The sequence below is a fragment of the Syzygium oleosum genome, unplaced genomic scaffold (assembly GCF_021117445.2).
Source record: "Syzygium oleosum isolate NSW1041296 unplaced genomic scaffold, Sole_v2.1 Sole_v2.07, whole genome shotgun sequence".
Lineage (NCBI taxonomy): Eukaryota > Viridiplantae > Streptophyta > Magnoliopsida > Myrtales > Myrtaceae > Syzygium > Syzygium oleosum.
Genome location: NW_026607491.1, coordinates 2,507,132 through 2,525,709, shown reverse-complemented (window position 1 = coordinate 2,525,709; position 18,578 = coordinate 2,507,132). Strand labels below are relative to the sequence as shown.

Here is an 18,578-nt window from a genome sequence, read left to right as displayed (position 1 = left end):
TAAAACTTTCAAAAGGAAATGAAAATAAAAACAGATTTAAAAAGAGAGCTACTCTTCAAAGAATGTTATAGGATACTATATGTATCTGTACATATATGCAGCATTTAAATGTTTTTAAGAATCTGCAAGAGAGAATAAAGGCAAATAATTTCAGTCTACATCAAAAAAAATTATTTTCTTTTTTTACCTTGCTCGAAAAGTTCATTAAATCCCTAATTATATGCAAGCGCAACTCAATACGTAGTTTCACTTGGGATCACATCGCACAATTTCAAATTTTTATCAAGTTAAATATGAAATCGTCTTCTCATCATGTTAGAACCTTATAAGTTGATTTTGCAGCCAGTACCTCGTAGCAACAATGCATACATAAATTAATTTGACCCAAATTTGTCTGGAATGTGTATGTGTATAGATTAAAATGTGCATTTGTGTATATAGAAACGTAAACACCTGAACATATGTAATTAACTATATATCCACATTTTAATTTAAAAAAGCAAGTAACAAGTCTCATAGTTAAATTAGCAAAACCAATAGAAAATGACATAGAACCCAATCCAACATGGAGGAAACACGATTCTTCAAACATGAAATTAGTTGTCCATCAAAAGCAAGTCAAGATTTGACCAAAAATAAAAAAAGCAAGTCAAGGAAAGGAACCAGTGCATAGCACGGGCTTTTGGGTTTGTAAGAGTTAGTAAATCCATATCGTTAATAAGTATGCTAATAGCAATTGGTAATTTAGTAAAAGATTGGTAATTTGCAAACTATTAAAAAGTGGGTAATTTCACGAAATTGTTGGTAAGTTATCAAGTAACCTGAAAAGATGTCATCGGTCATTTTTCAGTTTACTGTTTTCTTGATGCTTAACAAATATTTTTACCGGTCAAAATTAAAGTCTGTATTGCTTTTTGGTAAGAAACAACGTAATTCTGCCCTCTTTTATGCTATTAAATTTTTGGGACAAGCAAGTAAGTATAGTTCATGCAAACTAAGCATAGGGTAGTCCAAGGCTCTAAAAAAGTATAAAAACCGTCATGCTTGTATTATCCAACACCTTCAAATGAATGTATAATTGTCACCTTGGGAAAACCGTTTGAAAAGTTTTAAACCTATTGTACGGTAGACAATTCAGTTAGGTCAATTTAGTGCTAAACCTTTTGATAATTTGTCAATTTAGTCATAAACATTTTCACAATTTGTCAATGTACTCATTTCGTCCAATTATTAAAATAATAGGTTTATGAGTAAATTGGCAAAATTTCAAAAGGTTTGAGACTAAATTAACACAATTGAAAATTTTATAACTGAATTGGCCTCCGTACAATAGGTTTGACTTTTTTGACAATTTTCTCTTGTCAACTCAATCTTCCTTTTACACATGTTAAAAGAACTCGACTTAATTCTAATGTTAGAGAAATAGAATGAACGACATAATCAATTTCTGGGTACGAGAAATAGACAGTTGCAAATTTTGATTCCTACTTTCCCAAGTATGATTAAGAAAACCACACCAAGAAAGTTTAAAAAGTAGTGTCGGCAACACGATCTCCTTTAAACTTCTTTTACCAATTGAGCTTTGTCTGCCTGAAACGGGACTTATTGCGGATTCCATTTACTGAAAGTAATCTAAGACCAAATTTCAGCCAAAAAGGGACAACCTTAAAAGAGACAACAATGTTATTTCGGCGAGGCGCTACAGAGTAATCAAGAAGAATCGAGCGGTCTAAACTTCGACCCTTCTTTCTTTTTTCATAATGTGAAGGGGAGCTATATATATCTTCCTTGTGAGGCCGGCATGTCCTTCCTCGTCCAAAATCTGATTGCTCCACATTGACTTTCGAATAAATTTCTGCATCCTTTTCAACTCTGTCGAGTAGTTAGCGTTTGCCATAAATAAGATAGATAATGCAGTTTCCCGCCCGGTTAATTGGGCTGTTGGCCTACCAAGAACTCAATGAAGAAGTAAAGAGGAGATGGGATGACACGGAAGCAAATCCTCGATAATATTCTCAATCTGCCAAGGGGGAGGTAGCAACTCTGTAATTTATTGCATATACTTCATTAAATAATGAGAAGCATTTAAAATATTCTATTAATCGGATATCAATATATTTTGCAAAATCATTTATTCTGCAAGATAATTGTTAAAATATTTAAATAATAAATCACGTCTTCATCTAACCGTTTAGGCTTTTAGAACAGTTTGGCAGGGGACCACCAAATCTTCACAACAATTATTATTCCCATGCGTATATGACTTATTCGCTGTTGTACATGTGGCCACCCTTAAGATTTTGTTCTTGCCCACCCTTATGATTTTGTTCTTGTTCTGTCCTGATTGGCAAGGTGCATGTACTCTAATTCCATCTCAAATCTGATAGTTTCCTAAAAGAGACTGATTACACCAATGTAGTTACTGTACAAATTCAGTTGCAGGTATGCCATAATCTCTCTTGTTCGTCTTCCTCCTCCTACAGTAGAGCAATTTCTTTTAACTAGGAGATAATTACGTACAGACTTGCAATGACTCCTCATTAGTTACTAGAAGACAGTAAGCCGCAAGATCTGAACGTGCATGAACATATATCGGATACATTCATGTATTTGACCGGTTTTCATTGCGATCAACCACGTCTGATCTCTCCGAGATGATAACAACTGATAAGCGGCCCTTGACTCTTCATTTGCTCCTGCCCTTTTCACTTCCATACTTAATGATTTGGCACTTCATATGTATAAATACCGCCACTGCACACATGATGATCGACCAAATCTCCACTGAATCTACTCGCAAGGAGCATTGCAGAAGTCTCAGCTTCCTCTCTGCGCACAGTGACCCAAAGAATGGCGACAGGAACAGTGAACTTGAAGCTTCTCGTGGACAAGAGCAACCGGAGGGTGCTATTTGCCGAAGGTGGGAAGGACTTTGTTGACTTCCTCTTCCACATCCTCACATTGCCGGTCGGAACGGTGATCAGGCTCCTTGAGAAAACCGGGATGGTGGGCAGTTTAGGCAATCTCTACAACAGCATCGAGAAGCTGAACGATGTGTACATCAAATCTTCCAAGAAAAACATTCTCTTGAAACCCAAAGCACCCGCCTCTCTCGCTGAAATCAAATTTAAATTGCCCGAGACTTCGCTCTTTGATTCAACACCCAAAACCTACTATGGGTGTTCTACCCGTTCTTAGGATTACTGTTCCAACTATGTGGCTGAGGACTGTTCTGCAAAATGTCCTCAGTGCAGAAATTCCATGCACCGAACAGTCACCTTTGTCAAATCACCGGCTGGTAACCAGTCGGCTGTTGCGGCATCAACAGCTGAATCGGATGATAAGGGTGGTTTTGTCCAAGGTGTGGCGACATACATGGTGATGGACGATCTGGAGGTGATGCCGATGTCGACTATTTCAAGCATTACTTTGCTGAACAAGTTCAACGTGAAGGAGATTGGGCATCTTGAGGAGAGGGTGGTCAGGTTGGGAATGAACGAGGTAAGCCCATGCCATTCCTCGGGATCAGGTTATGTTTAGATTTCAGAAGTGCAAACTTTATAACTCAACAATTTATGTGGAAAATTTATTTTAAGAGACGTATAAATTACAAACGAATATGGATCACTTGTGTGAAAAAAAAGGTACTGGCTCTGCACCACAATAAAATTCTCAATATATATATACGTTGATTAATCCAAGTTTTAGCTTTTGTACAATCATTTGGAGATCAACCTTTCTTTTCAATAACTTGGTTTGTAATTTGAAGGGTATAAAGCTGCTGAAGTATTCATTGCACTCCAAGAAGGTTCTTACTGAACTCTTCCTCGGTGAGAAGTGAGAGAGATCGTGATCAGGTGCATGCCATAGAATTTTGTTCTCTCTCGTTCTATATCCTCAGAATTTTAGTGCTGATTGAGTTTTAAGTATTTTCTTCAGAATTAGTTTGGTTGAAGAAATGATGTGAACATGCCGAAGAAAGAATATATGTCTCGTCCCCAATAATGAATGCTCGAGCATACGACAATTAACTTGTGCTGGAGAACGTGGGGTGACTAAATCTGAAGTGTACTTCAATAATGTTCCTGACTTGTCCTCGAAGCTCTACTGCAAAAGCTCGGATAAAGGGGGGGAAAAAGACAGTAGCTTAACTTGTCGGCTACACGAGGCCGGCTCGAATTTTTTCTGAGTTCGAGAAACTCGAGTGCCTTGCCTAGCCGAGTTTTAGCCTAAAGATACTTGACTCGGGCGGGCCGCAAGCCTAATCGAGGATACTTTTTTATATGTAGTACTTTTTTTCCTCTTAAATGACCGATAATGTAAAATGTACTTTCACCCTCTAATACATATTCAGACATAGAAAAAGGGCGAGTGCAAATATCTTGAGACAAGTTGAGTTCGAACGCGAGATATAAAGTCGAGTATCTTGAGTTTTATATACTTAATAACGAGTCGAGCCTAATTGAGTTCGAGTATGCCGGGTTTTGTATTGAGTTGAGTTTGAGAAGGGAAAAAAAAGCACTGAATTGAATTTGAGTCTTGAGCTTCAAGTTGAGTTGAGCTCGAGCCTAGTAATGTATCGGTTAATTCGACTCAATGCACCCCTAAATACATTTTGATCTAATGTAGCGGGGATACATGTGTTGGGGAAATTATCAATGTGAATCGGGAAAAAACAATGGAGTTAAGACTTTGAGGCATGATAATACTCTATTTAAGGAATTATTTACCCCAAAACGTTACTAATGATTATTGACAAAAATCCTCCAAGTTACAATAAAGTCTAAATCGAAAATACCATATAGAAATTTTGGTATTTCTCCAGGAACTCTTAAAGGGAAACAATCATAAACAATGGCTGTATTTCTCTTTTGGAAAGAAATGAAAATGGAAGAAGAAGATGAGTATTGAACAGACACGTTCAGTAATTAATAGCAAAAGATAAGAAGATATATTCGAACATATACAATCTTCCAAAGGTTAATAAGTTATGTCTGAACATATGCGATCTATGAAATAACCATAGCAGAAGAAAACAAAATTCCAAATTAAATAAATAATAAATATATAAATAATCATAACTCCTTTGTGAATAGTCACACTATTTTAATATGACACTATGATTAATGCTGAATCTAGTTCACATGTGCAATCACATCTTTTTGATGTGGGACAAAAGGCACCTCTTAACAGATATACAACTCTCAATACGAGGTTAACGTGTAACTCGATCAATGAATGCCACATGTCTTTTCAAGTGTGACATTTCCAATTATAGCCTGTGCTTATTCCAATTTTGCCGTTAGTTTCATTTTCTCTAATCTTCTATTAAATTAATGTTTCTACATCTAATTACCTAAGAAGTAGAAGTAATGTTTTAACAACTTACAAAAAAATGACACATGATGTTATTTTTCCAGAATCTCCTATTTAGGCTCTGTTCGTTTCACGAAAAATGTGACGTTTCTGAAAAATGTTTTTCGGAAAATCATTTTTCGGTGTTTGGTTGAGACCTAAAAATGTATTGGAAAATATATTCCGCCATTCAATATTCAATTTGATTTTCTAGGGACAATTACCAAAAAAATTATTATTTTTTAATTATTTTTTTCTTCTTATTTGGTTAGTTACCAGCCATGGCGACGGCCAGCAACCGGCCACAGGCGAGCTTGAGCTTGTCGGATCAAGTGAGATGGAGCCTCGCCGGCCTATGGCCAATCGCCAGTCGCCGCTGTGGTATGTGACCAGCTGAGGAAGAAGCAAAAAAAAAAAAGGAAAAAAAAGAAAAAGAAAAGAGAAAAAATAATTAAAAACTTGATTAAAAAATAAAAAAAGGAAATTTTGTTATATAAGAAAATGAGATCAAAGAAGATATGGAAAATGTTTTGAATGTGTTTTTCCATTGGTGGAAAATGTTTTGCATGACTAATTTATTTTCTGTGAAAGGAACGCCGAAAAATTCGGAAAATATTTTCCTCAAAGTTGTTTTCTGAGAAACGAACGAAGTCTTAAAGTGCATTTGTTTGAGGGAAAGTATTTTGCGGAAATCCATTTTCCGGACTTTCACCCGTTTTGTTCGCCGAAAATGATAAGTCAACTTAAAGCAATTTTCGGTTAAGGAAAGCATTCATGTATAAGATTAGGAAAATGAATTTCCTAATTTAAGAAGGTGAAAACACTTTCTGGAATTGGTCATCTTAAATATGTGAATATTTTATTTTTCTTTTCTTTCCTTTTCTTTTTCCTTCTTTCTCCCTTTGCCGGTCACTCGCCACGGCGACGGCCAGTGACCGGCCAAAAGCGCGGGCCGGCGAGGCTGAGCTCACCACCCTACGCCTAGGACCATCAAGGCCGAATCCGAGCCCCTCATGTTCGTACCTGATGCTTCGACACCCGAACTTGGGTCCACAAAAGTCGTGCTCGGTCCTCGACGCTCGAGCTCTAGTCAGGTCCAAAAAAATCATCAACTTTTACTCGAGTTTCAAATCTGGCCCCCGTGATGTGAATTTTTCAAATTGTTCGAGCTATATTTCAGATTTAAGTGAAAGTTAGTGATTTTTTATGAGATAAAAAAAATTCGGCTTCCCTCCCGTGGCTGATGACCCCTCTGCTAGATGCCCCGATAGCGACGACCTCATGGGCCAGAAGGTGACATTGCTTGAACCAGAGCACGGAGGAATCTAGCGGCGAGGGCCGTAATGTGAACAAGGCAGTTACGCATGGGCTAACGGATAGTGTGATTGGTGCCGATGTGGACCATTCGAAGTATTGCTGTGCTTAACAGATTCATGGTGAAGGACATTGCAGTTCTACAAGAAAGGAGGTCATTATCGTAAGGGGATCGTTAAAAGCATACTTTATAAGGTACGTTTCGGTTTTTTCAAAACACTAATTGCACGTTTCATAATTAGTGCTAACTCTTATATTTTTCTTAATTAAACACTCGGCAAATGCCCCAAGAAAACTCAGTTGGCAATTTCATTATTGTGTTAGAAGTGTAATTTGATAAATATTTTGTTTGGGGCTAAAACTAACAAATCGTTTTGCTTCCCTTTTTGAATGGTGTTTTTTTTTAGGATATAAAAATCGTTGGAGGCTTCATTATACTCCAAGAAGGTTCTCATAGATGTCTTGTGTGCTAATTATGCGGATTAAGAAGATGGAGACATTCTGTGAGTGATTGTTTCGACGTTGTTAATGTATCGTGATTGGCTTTATCCGCCACATCGTTTAGGAAAAACAAGTCCGGTCGTTATTTATAGAACATTCGGTAGATCCATGCTGTTTGCAATTGAAATGGCGTTCAATATTATTGCGCATACTGTCACGTGGAAACTAACAGTGAGCAATACATGAGATTGGCCTATATCTACGTAAGTGCTCTCATAAATCAACTAAAAGACAACCCAAATCTTGTACCTCCTCCATGCTCCTTATTACACATCTCTATGCCAATGCCATGGGCGAGGCTAGCTTCCTTCAGGTGCAAATGCGCCCACGGGTTGAAGATGGTAAGATCCATCATCCAAAGCCACACTGATGACTCCTTTCAATCCTGGAAAATTCAATTCTTTTTCAATGAACCCTTGTCACATTTGATTGAAAATAAGAGAGACCATTATATCTCCCATGGTAGAAAATAGCAAAACGAATCGAAATAATAGACCTTTTAGTCCCCCTAAGAGAGTAATAGTAACCGAATCGAAATACTTACGGCCCAATTTTCCCGCTTCGCTTTCGGTCAGTCTCGCTATGAAGCCATTGAATACATGAAAGGTGTAGATCAAAGAATCCGCCGGCTTGCTACCCAAACATTAGCAAGATATTGAAATTGCAAGTATGTATCAAAGTTAGGATTGCTTGGCTGGATAAATAATTTCTGTATACTTATGCAACCCTAGATAAACGGTCCAACTAAATCTCTAGATCTATTAAAATGAGTTCGATATAATATATGAACTAGACATAAATAAAATCTTTTTTTGAACCAGAAATTACGTACCCTCCTTCGAGAACCTTGCCAAGAAGTTTGAGAGCGAGAGCCTCTGAACTCCTAACGGAAGAATCCAGAAAAACAATGTGAACCTGTGAACTTTGGCATGGAATATTTCGTCAGTACGGAGGAGCACTAAGTAATCATTGTAGTCGATACTTCTTGTCAACATGCATGAAACATTACATTAGCATAGAAATAATTACCATAGTCAATATTTTTCCATGGGGAATGCAAAACTTTAGGACCTGTTTGTTTGGCTTTCCCGCCAAATCTTAAAATACAAATTCCCATAAATTATGAAAAGAAATATGTATTGTTATACGTGTGAAAATATATACGGTGAACGTTTCGGGTATCTCAGATTTGAAAGACAAAAAAAAAGATTCAAAGTGCATGGCCGCAATATCTTGATTAAACAAAAGATAAAAAGTAACAGTAAATCTGAAAAAAAAAGGGTGTTCTTGCCTTTCTATCTCCAAGATTTTGCGCTTCGCAACAGCAATTGAACAGTAAGCTGAGCGACGACCAGAGCACAAGTACCCTCACGAAGATGGACAGCATTGAGGGAGTAGGAGTTGTTGTTGCCATTGAAGGTTTCTTTCTTTCTTTTTGAAAAGAAAAGAAAGCCAAATGCGGATGATTTGTGTTTGACCTCGAACTAGAGAATGTAATCCGAGAGACCTGCTAGAGTTTCTTGTTGGACGAGGCATGATAGACTTGAGCTTATGTAAGGGCTTGCGAATTAAAGTGGCCCGCCATTGATTGTAGAAGAATAGCTCCAACTTCATCTATTCATTGATTAGTTGTTAAAACATGTATTATTAATGTCGAATTAAGAAGGTTGCAGTTGCAGGACTCGATACAATAGAGAAGTTTCGCACTAAATTACTAGCTGGCGTTATCCATGAGATTCTTCATCCTTAAATGCTGCCTTTATTAGAAAAGTATATTTCGAGTTTAAGCCCGTTATGTGATGTCCAACCAGCATTGGAATGTCTAGAAGCCCGGCCAAGTGCAGTGCAATAGTCGGATGCATGTGGCGTCGTTTTCGTTTCTCAATACAACCGTCGCTAAGATCAACGGAATGTATCAAGTCATGCATCCGAACAACCCCACCCTAGAGCATCTAGTCAAAACTAAAGTACCTAAACCATGGGGCACTCTACAATTCTTGAGATGTGAAACATGGATAAATATCGAAGCTCGCTATGCTAATCAATGGGGAAATTGTCGGCTCAGCCCACCTATTGTATGGATATAAATTCAATTCTAACATTTTCATTTTTACTAATTTAGTCATAAAGCCATTTTCGCCCCAAATTCCAATGTAATTATTCAAGCCAAATTTCGTCAAAAATCACCGATGCGGGAGTGTGCCACGTAGAACGGCCAGAATTGACTAGAACGTCACGATAGTGATTTCTCGTGAAATTTGACTGGAATGATCGATTACATTGGAATTCCGTGCAAATGTTTAGGACTAAATTAGCAAAAATGGAAAGTTTAGAATTGAATTGGCATCCATAGATTTAAAACCGATCGGGTAATTTTCCCGCTAATCAAAAGTGCCTTGAGTGGTGTATCTCATATCTCCACTAACTGTGGAAGGTTCTCTTTTCTCAACAAAATCAAGGTGAAAAGTTTCGATTACACTGTTAATTTTATCAAGTTTCTTCCTAATGAAATCAAGGCGTATTTTTTAAGTTTCGGGACATATTTCTAATAAAAGCAGCATTTAGTGATGGAGATTCCCATGCATAACGCCAGCTAGTAATTTAGTGCGAAAATTATCTATAGTATTGAGTCCTGTAACTGCAATCTTCTTAATTTGACATAAGTAATACATGTTTTAACAACTAATCTATGGATCGATGAAGTTGGAGTTTTATTCTTTTACAATCAATGCGGGCCACTTTAATTTCCAAGCCCTATATCAGTACATCGTCCAAGAAGAAATTTCAGCTGGTCTCTCGGATTACATCCTCTACTTCGAGGTCAAAGACAAATCATCCGCATTTGGCTCTCTTTCCTTTCAAAAAAAGAAAGAAACCTTTGATGGCGACGACAACACCTACTCCCTCAATGCTGTCCATCTTCGTGAGGGTACTTGTGCTCTGGTCATTGCTCAGCTTGCTGTTCCACTGCTGTTGCCATGCGCAAGATCTTGGAGAAAGAAAGGCAAGGGCACCCTTTCCCTTTAATTTTCTATGTTATTCGAAACTGAAATATGTGTAAATAGATATATAGATTCAACACATGATCATATCGTTTATCTTTTGCGAATAACTTTTCTCCAGCAGTGAACAGAGTAAAAATTTACATTTTTGTTCGCGAAGGCCTGATAATTCAGATGCATCCCGCTTTGCTAGATCACATTCATAAACAGTAGAAACCCGTGAAATCCATGCATTTGATTACATGATGGATTCGACGATTGATGACACTTACGAAGGCCGTTTTTGGATTGTCTCCTGTTTTGCCTTTTGTTTGATCAAAATATTGGGGCTCACGCACTTTGACTTTTTTTTTTTTAAAATTTTCATCATATAGATGCTGACACGCATAGTTATATACAAATTTTTCATAAATTTTCGAAACTCATATAATATTTTTAAACTTTTGGCGAGAAAGCTTACTGGCAAACAAGCATGCCCTAAAACTTTGCATTCCCCTTGGAGAAATATGGACTATAGTAATTCTTTCTAGACAATGATGGTTATGAAGCATTTCTGCGTACTAACGAAATATATTATTCAAAGTTCACAGGTTCACTTTGTTTATTTGGATCCTTCCGTTGAGAGTTCAAAGGCTCTTGCTCTCAAACTTCTTGGGGAGGCTCTCGAAGGAGGGTATGTAATTTTAGTTCAAAAAAGATGTTATTTTAAGTCAATTTCGTATACGGACTCAAAAAAATAATCAAGTTCATATGATATATCGAACCCATAAAAATAGATCTAGAGATCTAAAAACTCAAATGAGGCGACCGTCATGATCTAGAGATCAAAGGCTTGCCGAACTTATACGGAAAATATAAATAAGTTCGATTATAACACATCGATTGTGTTCTTATTTGGTCGAATTATTTAGGGTTGCATATGGTATGATCTAGAGTCCTCTTTAAGGTTAAATAAGATTGCATAGCTATATTGGTTTTCTTTTTCCCTTTCGAAATAATTTATTGGGCCAACCAATTCTAACTTCGATACATACTCGCAATTTGGATAACTTATCAATGTTTGAGTAGCAAGCCGGCAGATTCTTTGATCTACACCTATGGAATAATCAGCGGGTTCGCAGCGAGACTCAGCGCAAGCGAAGCGGAGAAATTGAGCCGTAAGTATTTCAATTCAGTTACTATCTTTCTCTTAGGAGGACTAAACGAATCTTGTCATTTTACTATTTTCTACTACCATTGGGAGGTTAGTAGGCCTTTTATTCTCAATCAAATGCGACAAGGGCTCATCAAAAGAATTGCTTTTCCAGGATCGAAAGTCGTCGTCGGTGTGGCTTTGGATGATCAACCTTACTATCCCATATATGGCGAGCCTACAGTTGCACCTGGATACTACTAGCTTCACTTAATGGGATTGGCATAGATGTGGGTTTATCTCAACTGGTTTAACTTCAATTAGTATTATGTGGGTTGATAAATTGCGAGCTAATTGATGAATTAGTGTCTTTGTGTAATAAGGAGCATGGGGGAGGTAAATGGTTTTGGTTGTCGTTCAGTAGATTTATCAGAGAACTTACCTAGGTATGAGCCAATCTCATGTATCGCTCGATGTTAGTTTCGACGTGACCGTATTTGCAATAAAGTCGAGAATTTTGAGGTTATGTTTTTTTATTCTCCCCGAGATATAAGATGATCATCTTTTCAATCACAAGCAACATGCGTCTACCGAAAATGTTCAATCAGAATCCCAAATGTCCACGAAAGCATACAGGTGCAATTCATTTATACTCAACTGTGAAAAGATTGAAGTTAATGATCGTGAAAGATGCCCGAGTGCCAGCTGAAGAGTAACTAGTTCGTCATCCATCGAGCAAAGCACTAAAAGTGGGGATAAACTAGCCAGGGGAGAGCTACAAAGTAAGATAGAGGGAAAGAAAGAGAGACATGAATTGGACACGAACCTAATGTATAAGTGTATACAAGACATGTAACTCAATAAGGCGATGTAAAAAACAGTGGGAACCCTTGGAGGCATTAGTGCCGAGCCAGGGAGTGTGGTGCCCCACGATCTTGCCATCACTGCCGGCGACCACCTTATTGTCGGCATTGTTAATGTAGTGAGAGAAGTCATCGTCAGAATGAGGATTGAAGTAGGCAGGTCCACAGGCAACGACGCTGAGCTCAACGGACCACAAGGCGGGGTTCATCTGCCAGAGGATGAAGATGTCGTGGTGGGGGGTTGGTCGGGTAGAACCGACGCAATTGAGGGACTTTATGGAGGAGAGCTCAGTCTCACAGCAGGCCATCTTCTTGACACGGCTGGTGGCGTACGTGTTGTTGATCGGGGTGTGGTGGCGGTGGGGGTTGAAGCAACCGGTGGCAGCCATATCCTGCTTGATGATGTAATGGGTTGGACAAACCGGTCTCAGTATTATTGTTCTTCAAGTTCTCTATAAAAAAGTTGTCTGAGTTCTAGTTTAGTGTGTTTTGTACCTTGACAGACCGTGTATGTTATTCGTAATGTATGTTGAATATCATGAACAATTATAAGGTCTAATTAACAATTACACCCCTATTGCGAAAATAAAACACATTATAATGAACCCTCATCGATAGCTTATAAAAGAAAGTGGCCGCTTCATCTGTGCAAGGCCGCCTTCAGAGATCGTTTGCAGCAGTATACGTCGCGCAGGCAACAAGGAGGCATCCCACAGAAAGCTACAACCGTGGGAGCCGCATACGCCAAGAAGACCACCACGACGTTCTTCAACATAGATTTCACCGAAGTGGTCTCCATTATGCCCAAAAAGAGCGTATACGCTATGAAACTTAGTGGGGTTTTTTTTTTTTCTTTTTTGGGTGCTTATGGAGGATGATACGTTTGGTTTCTCGAAGATGATCATTATACAGGCGAAGGAAAGCTTGAAACAAGGTTGGCGTTGAATTTCCGGACGTCAACGCATTTATGAGTACGTTAAAGAGGGGATTTCGAGAGAAGTTATTGACGTCATTATGGCTTTTAAATACACGTGATGCAACCATTTTTTGGTACATTTGATGTTGTTTTGCCTGCACATTAGCAACCCGTCTGTCACATGCGGTCTCTTTTCGCTAGGTGACTTCGAAATTCTTCACAAACCTGTCGATATTGAGTTGAGATTAGTCTTAGTCTTAAGTACAGCGTTCTTAACTAAAATGTTGAGAGAGGATGTTGTGATCTCTCTAAACTCAAATTAGGTTGTAATTATCTTGAATATATTAAGACTCCGTTCGTTTCACGGAAAATAACTTCCAAGAAAATATTTTCCGGATTTTCTGGTGTTCGTTTCACGGAAAATAAATTAGCCATGGAAAATATTTTCCCTCAATGAACAAAATACCTTCGAAAGTGAGAAAAATGTTTTTCACTTTTTGAAAAGAGGAAAACATTTTCCCCCTTCCTTCTTTCATCATTCATTATAATTATTATTTTTTCTTTTTTTAAAATATTAAATTTTTATTTTTTTAATTATCTTTTTTTAAAAAAAATTAATTTTAATTTTTTTTTCTTTTTTCTTTTCTTTCTCTTTTCTATCTTCTTCTCCAGCCGGTCACCGGCCACGGCGGCGGCCGGCGACCAGTCACAAGCGAGCTGGAGCCTTGCCCAGCTCGCCGAATCTGGCGAGGCCCAAGCTCATTTGACTGGCCTTGGGCGAGCTCGGCCTCGTCAGGCCTCGCCACAGGCCAGCGAGGCTCGAGCTCTCTTATGGCCGGCGACAGGCTGAGGAAGAAGAAGAAGGAAAAAAAAAGAAAAAAAAGAAAATTAAAAATATTTTTGAAAAATTATTAAAAGTAGTGTAAGGAGGAAAATCTTTTCCATATCGAATAACGGAAAATATTTTCTGTGACTTTTTCAGATTTCAACCGAACACCAAAAAATTGTGCAATTTTCTAGGAAAATGGCTTCCTGAAAAATATTTTCTGCGAAACGAACGGAGCCTAAGCATATCTTTATTTTCCCATTGCCTAGAAAGGACAAAACAAACATTTTGTTCTTTCTTCAACAATTTCTAATCTCCAGGCTATATCGATTTTTAGAGTGGAAATAAGAGTACTTGGAATGACAGATGGATGTGCATTTTGTTTTTCAATGATCATTACTCCGCGCCTCTTTATCCCGTGTTGGTGTAACGAGGCGCAATCATAGAGAATAATATCCAACATTAAAGGTGTGTTTGTTTCGCGAAAAATAAATGATTTGGAAAATAGTTTCCTAAAAATAGTCGTTTGTATTGCTTATGTAAATGAATGAACAAAAAATATTTTTAACATCCACGAAAATATTTATATATAGATTGTTGTTGATAATAAAAATATTTTCCATTGATTAATTATTTTAAGCGATAAAACGATCATTTTAAAAAAATATTTTTCAAATCATTCATTTTTCACGAAATAAATGAAGCTTTTAAGACTATGTAGTCTTGCTCCATGTATAAGCTTTTTTATTCTCTCTGTGAATTTGAAGACAAATGAATTCAGTGGAAGCAAGCACCAAGGAGGGTCGATGATAAGAGTTGAATGATGGCGCTAGTCTGATATCGAGCCGGCCCGTGATTGAGAAATGGAAAAAAGTCAACTAGTCCTTTTGTTATATTTTGATGATATTCTAAATTTTCATTTTTCAACTACACCAATAGGTAGCTAACTTTTCATTTTTTCTTTGTAAATTTTCATATTATGAATATAAGTGAAGTATTATTTCTTAAAGAAGAGAGCTCACCACAGATTCTGTGAAAATAAATAAGCGAAAAATGATGGTCGAACTCGTGTACCTGTCGGGATGACTAACTTTGACTTGTCAGCATGGATAATTATACTGGATTTGTGTATCAAATTATGTTTATGAGGATTTTAGAAGTAATAAAACAACATTTATAGAGAAAGTTTAGCGGTATATGATAGGTAAAGTTGGAAACTTCACTTATTAGGAAATTAAATGTAGAAACTCTAATTTAGTAGAAGATTGGAGGAGATGAAACAAACGGCAAAATGGTATTAAACAAAGGGTATAATTGGAAATGTCTCACGTAGACATAAAATTGCAACGTGGCATTCGATAATAGAGCAGCACTTGACCTCATATTGAGTGTCGCATGGAGCACCATTATGCTTATATTAGGTTTGATGTATGAAGGGATGCAATTGAGTGGAGACAAGTCAAGTCGAGCTGACATAGTGCTAGGTTCGAGCTCAACCCAACTTGAAGCTCAAAACTCGACCAAGTACAATTTTCACCTATTCAAACTCAATTCGATACAAAACTAACACACCCCAGCTCGACTCGGGGAGCTTGTTTCGTTTTTAAGTATATAAAACTGAACAATTTATCATGGATCGAGAGTTGGGCACTCGGTTGGACAGGACCACGGGTCATAGGTTAAAGTACTTCAAAATTAATCACCCCCACGGTCTCCAACACAAGTTAATCTAAAGTACAGCATGTCCCCATTAGTTCCACAATTACGATATATGCATGAGCATTCGTTGTGGGCTACGAGACATATTCTTCTTCAGCATGTCCTCGTCATATTTTTTACCAAACCGATGCTATCATATCATAAAGAGAGACGATGCACATTTTAATATTTCCCCAAAAAAAGGCTTTAAAAGTTCAATCTGCACTAAAAGTCTTGCACAACCACCGTCGCAAAATAAGAAAATATCCCTACATAAACATATTATATATATATATATCGAGAGAAATTGAAATTCTATGGCACCCACTTGATCACGATCTCTCTCGCTTCACACCGACGAAGACATCGGGCTTCACACGGAGGAAGACGTCAGTGAGAACCTTCTCGGAGTGAAATGAAGTCCTCAGCAGCTTTATACCCTTCAAAGTTACAAACCAAATAATTGAAAAGGACAGTTACCTTTTTTCATTTTGGATCAAATTATATTGGACTCTATAAGCCCTATAATAATTGCGAACATAATCTTATTTTTACCCTACAAGCGTCTCTAAATGATTGTGAAAAAGCTCAAATTTAACTTTAATCAATATGTACCTACTATAATTAGTTGATAATACTTATGGTACAGAGCCAGTAAGTCATGTCGATCAATATGTATTTGCAATTGATATGTCTCTTAAAATGGATTTTCCGCATAAATTGTTGAGTTATAAAGTTTGCATTTTGAAAATCTAAACATATCCTAATCGCAAGGAATGGCATGGGCTTACCTCGTCCGTTCCCAAGCTGACCACCTTCTCCTCAATAAGCCCAATCTCCTCCACGTTGAACTTCTTGAGCATAGTAATGCTCGAAATAGCCGACGTCGGCTTCACCGTCAGATCGTCCATCACCATGTACGTCACCTCCCCTAGCACCAAACCGCCCTTACCGTTCCATTTCGCTGCTGATGCCGCAGCAGCAACCGGTGATTTGACAAGTTTGCATACTTTTTTCATCATAAGGCCGCACCCGGGACATTTTAGAGAAGGTTCCTCGGCCACATAGCCACCCCCACAGTAAGTTTTGGAGCACCTGTAGTAGTTTTCCGGCCTTGAATCTGAAGACGGAAGAGTATCAGGCAATAGAAATGGGAGTCCAGAGACAAAGGCGGGTGCTTTGGGTTTCAAGAGAACGTCTTTCATGGAAGATTTGATGTACACATCGTGCAGCTTCTCGACGCTGCCGTAGAGATTGCCTAAACTGCCCACCGTCCCAGTTTTCGTGAGGAGCTGGATCACCTGTCCGACCGGTAATGCGAGGATATGGAAGAGGAAGTCAACAAAATCTTTGCCTGCCTCAGCAAAGAGCACCGTTCGGTTGCTCTTGTTGATCACAAGCTTCAAGCTCACTTTGCCAGTCGCCATTCTTTGGGTCACTGTGAGCAGAGAGGAGGATGAGACTCATGCAATGATCTATGGGTGTAGCTACGATGGTCGTATCGGATCTCATAATGAAATCGACGCCAAATAACACTAGAGATTTATGCGCTACAGTCAGTTTTTGCGGCCTTCCGTCAGTCTTTCAGAAAATTACAAGAGTAACAATCGATCACACTCTTTGTCCAAACCTAAATTACACGCAATAAGAAAATTGAATTGAATGTAAAACTCACTGCACAAAATCGATCGTGTTCAGAACTCCCTCCGTGCGATCAAAGAAAGGGCTCCCTGAGCGCCCCTTTTCTTTTTGCTTCTGTGTTTGTGCCAGGAAAAGAAAGAGACCACTTGCAGGACTCTAAAAGACCAAAGTTGACGTCCAGGGTTTTGGCAAGAAGAACGATTCTTGGTCATCCGGTCAAATCTTGGATGATCGTTTTCCTTTTTTTTTACTCGCACGTTCAAATCTTTATGCCCATTCATTGGTCAAGTTATCTTCAAAAGGAAAACAAATCTCAACATATCTTATATCCATCTCCCGTTCAAGAGAAATTCTAATCCAAATAGAATTTTTTGGATTTTTTTTTCCTAACAAATTAGGTTTAAGAAAACTCATCTACATCCTGTAGTCATATCGGCTTTCATAAGAGGCTGGAACTCGATACATATTTTAACAGCATTTACATGTGTCAATTATTAAGGGCTGAATTGTTTAGAGAAGTAGGGAAGTGAAAAGGGCGGAAACATATGAAGAGTCAAAGGCTGCTTATCTGTTGTTATCATCTTGCAGAGATTAGACATGGTTGGTCACAATGAAAACCGGTCAAGTACATGAATAAATCGAATATGTGTTAATGCACGTTGAGATTCTTGTGGCTTCTTGTCTACAAGAAACTTATGAGGAGTCATTCCAAGTCTACAATTCGAGATAGAATCAGAGTACATGCACCTGGCCAATCGGGATGGAGCAAGCACAAAATCTTAAGGGTGGCAAAAGTATAACAGTATCATAGATAAGTAAGTCGTATACACTTGGGGATAATAAAATGGTGGCCTGAATTACTATCTTGCAAAATAAATGATATTTGCAAAATATGTTGATATCCGGTCATAGAATTTTTTCAATGCTTCTCACTATTTAATGAAGTATATACAATGTATTACCAATTTTGTTACCTACCCCTGGCAAACTGAGAATATTGTCAGGATTTGCTTCCGTCTTGTTCCTGTCTCCTCTTCTCTTCTCCTCTTCTTCATTCAGTTCTTGGTAGGTCAACAACCCAGTTAACCATGCGGAAAACCACATTATCTATTTATCTATGGTAAAGGCTAACTATCTGAAAGAGTTGAAAAGGATGTAGAAAGTTATTCGAAAGTCATTGTGACGACATCAGATTTTAAACGAGGAACGACATGCTGGTCTCGCAATATATCCCCTTCGCTATAAAGAAAAAGAAAGAAGGGTCGAAGTTCAGACATTCTTCTTGCTGACTGTATGGCACCTCGCCAAAATAACATCTTTGTCTCTTCTT

At 38.0% G+C, this 18,578-nt stretch overlaps 1 protein-coding gene, 1 long non-coding RNA gene and 1 pseudogene across 2 annotated transcripts; 1 reads left to right on the top strand and 2 right to left on the bottom strand.

The window, feature by feature from the left end:
• The first annotated feature begins 2,719 nt into the window (after positions 1–2,719).
• On the top strand, positions 2,720–3,841 carry LOC115682187 (uncharacterized; annotated as a pseudogene).
• A 3,443-nt stretch (positions 3,842–7,284) lies between these two features.
• On the bottom strand, positions 7,285–8,087 carry LOC130138691 (uncharacterized). Its single transcript, XR_008817023.1, has 3 exons — positions 8,003–8,087; positions 7,715–7,803; positions 7,285–7,555 (listed from the first exon to the last, which is right to left on the bottom strand). It is a non-coding gene; the product is annotated as an uncharacterized LOC130138691 (long non-coding RNA).
• A 7,852-nt stretch (positions 8,088–15,939) lies between these two features.
• Positions 15,940–17,045, bottom strand: LOC130138605 (uncharacterized). Its single transcript, XM_056313083.1, has 2 exons — positions 16,399–17,045; positions 15,940–16,047 (listed from the first exon to the last, which is right to left on the bottom strand). The coding sequence occupies exons 1-2, from the start codon at positions 17,032–17,034 to the stop codon at positions 15,940–15,942; spliced, it is 744 nt and encodes a 247-aa protein (XP_056169058.1). The 5' UTR covers positions 17,035–17,045.
• Positions 17,046–18,578: the final 1,533 nt, after the last annotated feature.

Coding starts and splice junctions, on each gene's coding strand:
- LOC130138605 (XM_056313083.1), bottom strand. CDS start 17,034: ATGGCGACTGGCAAAGTGAGCTTGAAGCTTGTGATCAACAAGAGCAAC. Junction 16,048..16,398: donor TCAGCTTGGGAACGGACGAG/GTAAGCCCATGC, acceptor GTAACTTTGAAG/GGTATAAAGCTGCTGAGGAC.